General features: G+C 41.2%; 1 protein-coding gene across 1 annotated transcript in view; it reads right to left on the minus strand.

Annotated features, from left to right (window-relative positions):
* The window catches only part of ppp1r37 (protein phosphatase 1, regulatory subunit 37), a 41,808-nt gene that overhangs the window by 7,950 nt on the left and 20,864 nt on the right, over positions 1-12,994 (minus strand). The window contains exons 3-10 of the mRNA XM_085796430.1: positions 10,288-10,333; positions 10,083-10,183; positions 5,535-5,654; positions 3,385-3,535; positions 3,023-3,178; positions 1,913-2,025; positions 408-549; positions 138-304 (exon numbers count right to left, since the gene is read on the minus strand). Coding sequence (XP_085652556.1) covers positions 138-304; positions 408-549; positions 1,913-2,025; positions 3,023-3,178; positions 3,385-3,535; positions 5,535-5,654; positions 10,083-10,183; positions 10,288-10,333 — 996 coding nt within the window. The remainder of the gene's footprint in view (positions 1-137; positions 305-407; positions 550-1,912; positions 2,026-3,022; positions 3,179-3,384; positions 3,536-5,534; positions 5,655-10,082; positions 10,184-10,287; positions 10,334-12,994) is intronic.

Here is a 12,994-nt window from a genome sequence, read left to right on the forward strand (position 1 = left end):
TTTGTTCACACTATGTAGCCTGAGCCTAATCATTCAGTAAAAGCCACACCTAGTCTGTCTTATCTGTTTAGACTACGTCTGGCCCTGTAGCTCTGCTCTCGTCTATCCCCGTCCCCATGCCTTGTCCCTGTGCTCACAGTTTCTTTCTTGGGCTCCCGGTCGAGATCGAGGCGCAGCAGAGAGGTGTTGACTTTCAGGGCGAGCGACAGGGCCATCAGTCCGCCTGTTTTGATCTCATTCTCTCGAAGGTCCAGGCGGAGCAGTCTGGGGCTCTCAGCGATGAATTCAGCCACAGCAACGGCTCCTACAGCACAGACGACGGAAAGAAACGGGTGTCATAAAAGGCAAGATGGCAAAAAAACACAGCAAAAACTGAACCTAGAGGGAAGACGGGCTCCAGTTCCCACCTTCGCAGGACAGTTTGGTGGAGGCGAGGCCCAGTCTGAGCACAGAGCGGTTGGCAATCAGTCCGTCTTTCAGCTTGTGGATGCCTTCGTTACCCACCGAGTTATTGCCGAGGTTCAGGGTCTCAAGACTCTGGGTGCATGGCTGAGAGAAACGATAAAAAAGAATGGAACGACTGCAAACAGAGAAATGTTTTGCAAATGTTTTTAAATCATAAATCATGTGTTGAAATCACACTGTTAAATAAAATCACACAGGTTTCGTGATGTTTATAAACACAAAAACAAATACAGTACTAATTAAATCTTTTTAAATTATTTATCATTTATCATTGAATTTCAAAGTCAAATACTTATTTTTCATATTTATTCTGCTCTCCAACAGCTTCATTTTTCACTGCTTCTCCAATGTGTTTTGATGATTCAGGCAACTAAAAATATCCTTTTATATATATTTTTTAATATACATATCATTGCGACATGACTAAGCAAAACATGTGAACATTAAAAGCAGCAGAATTTCTTTCATCTTACTATAATGAGGCCAAGACTGTAATGACTCAGCAATGTCTAAAGCAAACAGTAAACACTGTGGTGCTTAAACAATGTGCTGATATCCCACAAGGAAACAAGAGCACAAGAGATAATGACGCTATCACCCAACAACAGAAATGCCACCCGTTACTTAAGTAATGGATAATCTATAACAGGCTGCTGCAAATTCATGCCAAGCTGAATTGTGGGAAATGATGTGGCACGAAGACTTGAGCTCACATTTGTTCACTGAGCGAGAAAATGTCAGGTGTATTAACGAGGAGCCAACGTGGAAAGGTCCAGGAAAATGTGACGTCACATCACCGACTTACAGAGCACATCAGTGTCTCAGCTACACTCCTGAGTTTACACAACAAATCAGGTTGCGGCTTCTCAAGTGAAATGCAAACATGTTTAATCTGACTAACTCCATAAAATTACAAAGGTCTTTATCTTAATTGTTTTAAACAGGATCCTCAAGGTACAGCTACAGTTGTGTATTCATGCTACTCTATAGAGTGATAGATTTATTGTCATTGTAAAAAAAAAAATACAATGAAACTTTGTTGGAGCAAACTCCTTAGCAGCATTAAATATAGTATATATAAATACAAGGAATAAAATGTATACACACCCAATGGTGATACCCTAGCAGATTTCTGCAGCTAAATAGACACAACTAATGCCTGGTGGTGCAGAGTGACAATTATAATGTGTTCATGTAACAGTGCGCTGTGGACCAGCAGCTAAATGTGAGCAGATGTGAGGTGAAGGGAGGTGTAGCAAACAACAGTTCTATTATCATCTCCTGTCTGATAGGGTAATGATGGGAAAATTGAATTCTGCCTGTCCCAGCTGTCACACACACACACACACACACGTACAAAAACTCTGATAAGTGTGTATGCAGACTGGATGTGACGTCCCACAGAGTGTGTGTGTGTGTGCGCGTGTGTGTGTGTGTGTGTGTGTACCAGTGCAGCAGCGAGGTAACCCATGCCATTGTGTGTGAGCTGGTTGTTCCATAGCACCAAAGTGACAAGGCCTTTCCTCTGCTCTTTGAGTCCTTCACACACATAGGCCAGACCTGTGGGGACAGAAACAACATATGAAACAACACAAACAGTACATGTGCCATGTGAATAAAAGCCCTAGCAGCTAATTTGCACGGCCTTCTATTTATTTAGTTTTCTATTACAGAACGTATTTTCTGAGCCGTACTTCCTTGTTCAGTGTAAACAGCAGTGAGTACTGATCGTCTGCAGGAGGGACACTAGATGTTTGGTTAAATGGGGACATAAAAATCACTTTAAGTGTGTCTATTTGTGGTAATTGTCCATTTGGAGCTTAGCTTTAGTTCAGGCTATTCCTCTAAACCCACAATGACAAGAACATCACATGTTGTGTACTGATCTTATCGTCCCTCAGTGTTTTTATCAACCAGTCAAAACTACAGCAGTTTAAATCAAGCATTTGAGCTTATTGTTGTGTGTACATATCTAGCAGTGGGAGGCAAAGCGAAAACTCTTTGTATCACAAAGATTGGAACAATATGATTATTATTAGCTTTATCATGATTTCTGATTCACACACCTACCCACAAGGACATTTGAAAGTGTCTGGAAACATAACGCGAAACCCAAGAGATCTTAAATGATATAATTTTGATCATTCATTTCAAAATGCAACAACCAACAATAAAAGGCAGGGTGTAATATTTTTATCATCTTCTGTTTGTTATGTGGTGTGGATGGATAGCAATCATTGTTTTGACTAAACTAAAATCAAATCATTAAACTAAACAAGACTGGTATGGAGGTTAAAACTGCTGCCCTATTGTCTGTCCAGTCAAAATATATTTTGAACAGATGAGCCCTAAAGCCCTAAACACCTCTGTCCTACAGCTGAGAAAAAGGCACATTCTGACCTAATTACTTCACAGGAATCAATAAACTCATATTTTCTGGCTTTGTGAAATGGCATTGACTTGTATGCACAGTAAACAAATCTCTTTAACAAAACAATTGCACCTTGAGAAAACATTTACAGCTCTAGAACAATGATGCCACTGCAGTGCTGCGTACCAGAGTCTAAGATGTGGTTGTTACGCAGGTCCAGGATCTGGATGTTGTAGTTGAATTTGAGCAAGTTGCCGAGCTGGGCCGAGTCCTGCAGGCCATTGAGCTTGTTATCTGCGAGGTACAACTCCCTCAGGTTCATGTTCATCTTCAGAGCCGTAGCTGAGCGGATGAGTAAAACAGAAATGAAGATAAGGAGAGAAAAAGAGGGAGATACGGTGGAAAGAAGAAAAACAAAAACGTCAGGAACAGATAAACACATTCATCAGGATTGTTCGATATACTGTCGGTGGGGCTGGGAAGAGGGTAAAACCCCCTCTTCTTGTGCATCCTGTCCCGTCACCTCCCTGGCACTTTGCCTATCTTACCCAGTAACATGAGCGGCCGGCCAGACAGGCCAGCGTTCTCCAGGTGGAGGACTGCCAGGCTGCCGCTGATCCTGAGTGCTCGTGCTACAAAGGGAGCCGAGTGGTCCAGCAGAGGAGTGTTGCGTGCGTCGAGATACTGCAGAGAGCTCGTCTGAGGGGAAAACACACACACACAGAGACAATTAATTCTGTAATGCACAGATAAAGAAAATGCATTTGCCCATATCTGAAACCATAATCCTAACTAAGAAGTCCTCATTACTGCGATGAATCTTCACATGGCCATGAGTGTGGATCTTGAGGGAGTCGGATTCCTTTATCCTAATCAAGTACCTTCTAATTATCTGCCATTACAGCTGCTGTAGTACACTGATGACAGCCAAGAGCTTCATCAGACTCCATAAATACAACATTATCCTCAAAAGACTTCACTTGTGAATGCACAATGAAGCCAGGTTAAAAGCAATGACGCAACTGTTTTTGTTCATCTGTTTAATCCAAGGCCACATCTGAGAGATTCAAACACCCGCAGCTGCCACAGCACTAATGTGTTAAGATCTGTTGGGCTTTGCTAAAAACTACGTGATGACTTTTTATCATCGAGCTATGACACAAACAATCTACTGCTTTTTACATGTGTGGTGTCTCCAAGCAGTTTTTCATTCATTATCACACAACCACTGCTTATAGATATGGGAATGCATTTCATCATAAACACTGATCAGTAAACAGACACCAAACTCACACAGTCATAGCTGTGACTGAGGTAAAACTCTGGTATTCATGTCTTCAGTGGCTGTGATTAAGAATCTGTTTTTCCCTCTAGGATGTTGAGTAATAAACAGAATCTTAAAAAACAAATAATTAAGACACAATATTAATAATAAACTCTGCAAAGCAGTTTGTGGTTTGGCAAACAGATTAGTGTTGTTCCCTGTGGTGCACTGTCACGACAAGATGCAATACAGAGAAACTACCCACAAGCTTCACGATCTAACAACCTGATAAACATATGAACCTGACAGATGTTTCATTAATGGTTGATTTATGACTTTTGGTTTAGGACAGGTTTTTATCTACACCTTAACCTTCGATATAGAATGAAACGATGCACAAAACCTATATAAAATCTGTCTTTGTGTAAAGTGTTTTTTTCTTCTTATTACTCAGACATACAATCAACAATTCCTCAACTTTGTTTGATTAGAAAAAAAAAAAACACTGCTTAAACTAACAAGCAGATGTTTGTGTCCATGTGTTTCCCACATACTCCATTTGAAAGGTGAAATATTAATGTGTTTGCCAGAGTACCCATTTGTATTCCTAACGGTAATAAGTCATGACTGACGTCAAAATGCACCGTAAAGGGCAAGAGTGTGGCTTTGGAAGAGCACGCAAGCAAAGGCCAACTCTTTTGTCTGAGTGCTGACAGAAAACAGCAGTGCTGCACGACACAAACCCAGTGATACAGGACAGTGGAGAGACTGCTCTTTCCCCTGAGTACAAAGCAACAAATACAATGACATTAGTTTAAAGTCAGTAGCATCTGAGATCAAACACCTACTTTTCCAGACACATAAATTGAGATATGTTGCACGCAGTTGGAAAACAAACACTCTTAGTCCCTAAAACATGACTCTTACTTTTACTATCCATCAAAACTTGACACCAGAGCGCTGCCTGATATTTCATTAAATATGCTGCGACTGGAGTCACTCTTGTTGCCAACTTATGTCTTCTATCATCCTATTATTGTTGAGGTTATTAGTGATTAAGTTTTTTTATCCATTAGAATAAATTTTCCATCTATTTGTTTGTTCACTTTAAAATGCTTTTATAATCATTAATCGTATTCCTATGCACTTTACTCAGCAGGATAAGACTGGCACGTCATTGTCTTTGTATGTGTTCTCTGTAAAAATATATAGCACTAATGAAATGCCATGTTCTCTGTAAATCTGTTTTTGTTGCATTCGAGTAGATATTCGCTTTATGGCTATCGTTTTGGAACAAAGGGTTGATACTGTAACATGTTGTTCCTTGGACACCTCCGTATTTTTCTCTAGATTAATAAATAATCAAATCAAATCCTTTCCTATTCCCACCCTGTCTGTTTCCCCTGCAGATGCGTTTCACCCATGAACCCTCACCTTCCTCATCATGTGCGCCGCAGCCTGCCATCCTCGAGTGCCAATGTGCTTGTTGAAGGAGATGTTGAGATGTGTGGCTGACTCGTAATACTCTATCATGTCAAACAGAGCTGATGCACCCTGAAAGGAAAAAAAAAGAGAGAAAAAAAAGAGAAATACATCAAATACTGTCTCATTTCACCTTGAAATCAAACACTTTAAACAAATCTCACAGTTGGTCACAGTGTCAAAACCATGAGAGAGAGACGTTACAAGATACAGTCTGGAGCAACAGCGGTTCCCATGGCAACAGTCCCTCAGGGTAGGTGAGTCCCGCCAAGGACCTTAGGTGGGGGTAAAGAGGGACCTATCTGGGCTCTGATTCAGCTTGTTTCAGAGCAGTGGACACGTGAAAATGAACAGAAAAACAGCTGCAGTCTTACGAACAGAACAACAGGCGCATCTCAATACATCAGAGCCATGATGGGGGTCAGCGCTCGTCACCATGACAGTGGAGCTACCGACCCAGGCTCAGGAAACATTTGCAGGTGTTTGGAGTTAATTAGCTGATTAGAGTGTGACACCATTAGGTTACAATAGTGAATCTAAGAAATAAGACATGAGATATTCCAGTGTGTGTAATGAATTATTTGAATTGAACGACTAAAATACATTAACTTTTCCAGGATATTCTGATATATTGAGAGGCGCCTGTATAGAGATCGTGTTAAAGTGAAAACAAAATGTCCCGTAAGTGTAAAACATGTACCTTGACTGACATATTATTACATATTACATAATGGATGCATAGACATTCATTGATTTGTCAGTAAAAACCTTGTTGCTAGTTCAGTGGAGGCTAGTTTGATCCCAAATACAGGGCTACATCAAAGTTAAAATAGTGCAAATAGATGATTAATGTGGTACAAAGAAGAACTGAAGTGTCGAAAGAAAACTTAATGACATTTATGAGAGTTTTGCTTTTTGAGAAATGATGGATAATCTCACCTCTTTAAGCTTCTTTGAATTAAGTCATTTGAGAGGTTTAGATTGGAAAACTTCCTGTCGTGAAACTGCTAACAAGTCAGGGCTTTGGGGTTTCAGGAAGGACCGGTTTAATTTAATTAACATAGCATAACAAGTTTATCACATGTTTGTTTTTAATAAAAAATAGTTAATATAAAAAGTAATATGTATTTCCCTCTGAAATATAGTGGAGCAGAAGTATAAATCAGGCTAAAATGACGGTAAATGTATTTAGGCGCTACCCCCACTGGCTGAAATTGATTAATTTCATGTTGAGTAACTGGTAAACTCTTTAATCAGCCAGTAATTTCTGGAGGTAATGCGATGACTGTCATTTATCAGGAACAGACACGGTTCGAAGTGCACTCATGTGATCAGAGTTTTAATTTCATTTTGGTTTTGGTGGTGCTGTGGGCTCCATCACTTCATCTATTACTCATACACCGACTCTGTGAAGCTGTTTGTGACAAGAGAGTAAAGAATGGTGCTTTTCTGTATTTTTCCATCTAATGTCATATGTTAACAAATATTTGTATATTGTAATTTGTAACAGACGGACCAGTATCTTAGTTATCAGAGGTATTAGTACGTGGTTCCTGTGTTCCTGGTCTGCAAACTGAAGGACGGGCTCCTGTGCTCTTGGTTTAAGAGCGGGCGCAGATTAAAAGGGGAGTATAGGTGTATGAGTTTATCTTCTGCTGAGGCCAGTGAGCTGAAACAAAACCAGACAGGCCGCTCCAAAACATCCTATGCCCTTTTCCCCTTTGTGAGCGCATACTGAGAGACGTTTCTCAGAATACACAAGTATGTTTGTCTACAGGGTGGGGGAAGATGATGAGTCACATCCAGCCCAATAAAAGCCAGCCTGCATTAGAGCTCTGCATGCCTGCTCTCCCTCACGCTCCTCTATCTCTCCAAAACAGTTTTTCTTCTTTGAACTTAACATATAATTCCCAACAAGACGCGACTCTGCAGATATGGAGCTCTTCCAAATCAAACCATCTACTCTAAAAATCTCACTCGCTTCAAAGATGAACCCGTCCCCTCACATCCCCATTTGGTTCCTCCTCGATCCCGCCTTCCTCTATTCTCTCCACGACCAGCAACACTTCCTCAATATTTTCCCCTTTCAGCATCTCATTTTATCTGAGCCTGAGGGGAGGCTTGTCTCACACTGAGATGCTGCTCCTTGGTGATTCAGTCACTGACTCATTCAGACACTTCATTCACCATTTCCGGGGCAGGGCTTGATCCACGTTGGGTGAAAAAGTGCATATGTCACTCTCTGCATTTACTGTGAGGCCTTGGTGCATGTGTTTACACATCATGATCACCTGCCTAGTATTGTGTTGGCCCCTTTTGCTGCCAAGTACACAACAAACTGAGATGCACTGTGTATTGTGACAGCTTTCTATCAGAACCAGCATGAATTTCTTCAGCAGTTTGAGCAACAGTAGCTGGTCTGTTGTTGGGTGGGACCACACAGGCCGGCCTTCTCTCCTCCATGTGTATCAATGAGCCTCGGCCCTGACCTATGACCCTGTGGCCGGTTCACCACTGTTCCTTCCTTGGACACTTTGATAGATCCTGACCACTGCAGACCAGTAACACCCCACAAGAGCTGCAGGTTTTCAGATGCTCTGACCCAGTTGTCTAGCATCACAGTTCAGTCCTTTGTCAAACTGCATCAAATTCTTACACTTGTCCATTTTTCCTGCTTCTAAAACATCATCTTTGAGGACAACATGTTCACTTGCTGCCTAACATATCCCACCCACTAACAGGTGCCACAATGATGTGTTATTTACTTCACCTGTCAGTGGTCATTATGCCATGATCCTGATTGGTGTATAACTGTGTGTGTGTGTATTTCATGAAACACATATCTGTTTAAAAATAAAGTACATGTACATTTACAGTCCATGAATGTAACTGCTGGGATTTTGCTTTGTGTAGGTATAAGAAAAACAGGTGCTAGCTGCATTTCTGTCCACTTGTAATGTGTGCAACATATACCCAGATGGGGAAAAGAATATATAAAAAGGACAGTCAGTCGGTTGTTACACTTGGCTTAGGCACTGGAAATCTAATGGTTACACAGATTGCTAATTAACTACAGTGTGGAGCACTTAAGAGATTCATTCATATACATCAAACAAGCAAATGTTGTATTTCCATCATGTTTTCTGTTTTCACTGTTTGGTGTTTGACAGACACTCTGCATTACAAGCCACATCATCTTATGCCCTCTTCTCCTGCAATGAGTCTATGGCAGCAAACATGTTGTTTGTCTCAATGAACTGACTAATGTAGATGAGGTTTGTATTGAATTAGAAACAAAGAGAAACTCAGAGTAAACAAAAGGAAAACCTCACAAACACAGGGACAAGATGCATCTTCTACACAGAAAGGGCTGGGGCCACTTATTCAGTCTTTTGTGCTTTTCATTCTATTACTGCCTGCTAATAAATCATATGACCAAAAATAAATAATTGGCAATTATGGCACAGACACTAATTTTCTGTTTTATTAGCTCCCAGGAGTTTGTGGGTTTGATGTCTATTTAATTCAGATATCTGTAGTGTATGTGTGTGTTGTCAGGACAGAAATGTCTTTGAGAAATGTACAGTAGTCTGCTGAACTGTCCAAGGCTAAAACTTTTCAATAGCATCCAGAAAGTAAGAGACAAAGGTAAAAAGGGAAGGACACATAAGGTCATTAAATCAGCAGTGTGTCTCTATGTCACCTTTTAGTGATCTCATGTGGTAGCACATGATACAAACAAAATGTGATGACTCTGTTGCTTTATAGCAAGGCCAATTGTAAAAAAAAAAAAAAAAAAAACCTCCACAGATAGGTATGTTCAATTCATTCCCGCTTGTGGAAAACAAAACTGAAACTGCACACTTGACTGACAGTCTGGAAGTAACTTAACAGCTGTCCACAAGTGTCTCTGAAGACAGGACCACAATTATCAGAGCATCTACAAGTGTGTTGGAAAACCACAGGAGACCAGGGTTTAATTTAATTCTGCGGTTAATTCTGCAGTTAAAGGGTGAACGAACCGACTGGATTTCCCAGACAGGTATAGAATAATGAACCGTCATTAACGCGCCTCGACTTCCCCTAAAGGAACGTGTCCCGTGTGACTGCGGCCAGAAGAGCAGGCCTCGTGTCTGTGTGCGATACAGCACTCTGTAGTCTATCTGGGGCTCTGTGGGACAGGAAGTGGTGAGGGCCTGTGTCCCTTTACTGCACACAGCAGCACTGTCTCTACCCCTCGCATGTCTACAGCCCAAAAGTCTCTAATGGTGTTTACACAAGTAGACATCTGGAGTAATCAGAAAACCCATTGCAAACACTCCACATCCTGCTGCTGCAGCAAGACCGAAAAAGAGGATCAGTGTGGGACAGACGTGACGGAGGGGGGAGAGGGGTGGTGGTGGGAGAAACAGACAGGCAGGGATGAAGAATATATACAGTAAACGTGTGTATGCTGCACGAAGAGACATGAAGGGAAGGAGAAAGACAGAGACATCTTACATCTTCATCCAGGTTGGTCTGCTCCAGGTCTATCACTTTAAACTGGACCCTCTTCAAAATCTCTTCCAGAGACTCGCATGCTTTGTAGTCTAGCTTCTCACCTAAAAACATACACATGGTGTCAATGGGCCGTCTTGTAGCAGAACATGGCGTCTTGTGATACAACACAAACATGAGGTTGTCGCGGCGTTGTTTCGGAGCTTACCTTTGAGATCTAAGCATTCGTTTCGCTGCGTCAGGTCTTTCAGTTCCTACAGAAACAAAAAGAAGCAGAGTCAGTAAAAGCTTGGTGTATTTCCCCCGTGGAAGGAAACGTTGCTTTTCACATAACACAGGAGGGGATTTGACAAATCAGTTCTGCAGACAAAATACACATCTTGTGTAAACCAAGATAAACTTCTACTGAAGGCATCTGCAGGACACACTCCTGATGCATTTCCACTAAATAACTGTGCTTTTTTTTTTGTATTGGTAAGTTTTGGAAAGTTACTGAATGTGAATACTGAGCGACTCCATTAGTTAGAAGCAGGAATCTGCCGTCCCTGATGCTGTTTGCTCAGTATGGGGCAGTGTGTGGCAATGATTCTCTGATAACTTGGCAAGAAATCCATTGCAATCCCTATGGTTGCTTCATAAAACATGGCTCCCCCTGGTTTGTTGGTGGAAAAATCTTAATACGAAGCAGAACAGTGGGAAATATTGAGTTTGCATCAGTAGTTGGCATAGCTCTGGTATGACTGATACTGTTCTGATATCTACAGTATTCACATGTTCACAGCTGGACAAGACATAAAAACAGGCAAATGGAAACTCGGCTTAAACAATTTTGTACCATTTTAAACCCACAGATGAACTGCTGTCAGTCTGAGTGTTAAACTTGACCGTGGCATCTGTTCTGTGATGCAGTCCGACACCACAGGGGGACCGATGAAAAGGAGTTATTTAACCTCTTGCCCTGGTAAAACACCAACCACCCACACAAACATAAAAAACCTACACAGATCTGCCTTCAAAACTATGTAGCAGCAAATCCCTCTCTCTAGTTGGCTGCCTGACCCATTCAGGATGAACTCCATAACCTCTGCCCTCCTGCCACCGTTCCTCTGTGTGGGGCTGAACATACAGATTCCGGTTTAGTTGGACATGACTCAACATGTCCCAAACACATTTGACACACAAACCATATTGCCACACTTAAAAGCCATACTCCTAACACAGCAGTAAACACTAGCAGACTAAATAACATACCACAGGAGTTAGAAAGATCATTGTGAAACTGAAACAGTCTTTTCTCAGCATGTTTGGGGTGATATAGTTTAATCTAGAAACTGGATGTTCTCTCTTTGGATGTGTCGACTGTGCAAACACAAGCACATGTACACACTACACACACATTTGGGGCAATTTAACAGCAAGTCAATCTTCACCTACAATTATCTCAGGCACCTGTCAGTGAGAATGACTGTATTGGTGTAAAAACGTCTCAGACAGAGGTGCCACAGCCCAAAATAGCCCATGACGCACAGTGAACCTCATGAGTGGGGTGGAGTGTGTGTGTGTGTGTGTGTGTGTGTGTCGGGGGTTACTATGCTGTTCCAACATGTTACATGTACTATAAATCATACATTTGTACATTTAAAAAAACAGCAAGCGAATGGCTGCAAACCCAAATCCATGTTCAAAATCAGTCCCTCAGAAGATATCTGATCTAAATGGGACAGCTGTGAGCTCTTTGTGCTGTGTGAGCACAACACACGTTGGAGGGAACATCACACCACAATTTGATGCTCAAAGCACGCATGAGATGCACCATACAGACAGACAAAGTAGACCGGATGTGTAAAACAAGACAAAAAAAAACAAAAAACAAAACATGAAAGTGGAGGTAGAACAGCCAGGATGTGTTGGTTTGAGATTTTACTGTAAGAAAGTTTCTTCTTTTTTGCGACAGTGTTCTTTAGTGAACCCGTAAAAATGATATTCACTGGTTGTTTTACATAGAAAATCGAAACCTCAGGTGCTTTGGATGTTGAGAGCACAAGTGTAGCTATTCTTCCATGTTTTTTCCCCTCTCTTTTACAGAGAGTGTGGCATTATGGGTTGTTTGTAGCTTTGATATTGTGTTTTCTAGTATGTTCACAGTAGGGTTGTCAATCTTCCCCCAAAATCAGATTCAAATTTCTAACACTTCTTATATTAAATACTCAAATTATATTCCATTTTTTTATGTTTTATTTTATTTTTTTTATAGCTCATTATATAAACCTACTGTATACCAGCTTACTATTATGTTCTCATTTTTTAAATAATTTGAATTCTGTCCGAATAGCGAAGTTCGTTCTGACAGGCAGAAGTGTTTTGTTAGCCCAGTGCGCCCTGCAGGAGTTTTCTGAAGGCTGGTGTCACATTTTTTTGTTGCCACGGAGTTAAATTCATAATGACTGAAAGTGAGTTCATGGTGTCTCTACTGCAGATATGAACCAGGGAGAAAATGTCAAACACCTCTCAGACAGAGGAGTGAGAGTGAGAGAAGAATGGCCTCAGCCTGCTGGCTCCCAGGCCACAAAGCGTCCCGCCTACTGATGCATGGCTGAACAGAAATTTTGACAAATGGCTGTACAGAGATAAGAAAACACTTCAAATCATATCACTATAAGCCGACTACTTTATATGGTGTGCAGTGCGACCGGTCAGGAAATGTGAAGGATTACTTCAGGATGTAGTGCGTACTTCATTAGTAATATTACAATCTGAACAGAAACATCTATAAATGGCTGACTGACATGACATTTCCAGACTTTGTGGAAATCACCTCTATAAAAAAACTAAAAGGACGTGAGGGGATTATGATGCAGAGGGTGGAAATCAGTCGAGTCTTCCAAATTTGGTGAAAAGGAACTGCAATGACATTT

This window comes from Trachurus japonicus, chromosome 13 (assembly GCF_045865225.1).
Source record: "Trachurus japonicus isolate A0001 chromosome 13, Traja_1.0".
NCBI lineage: Eukaryota > Metazoa > Chordata > Actinopteri > Carangiformes > Carangidae > Trachurus > Trachurus japonicus.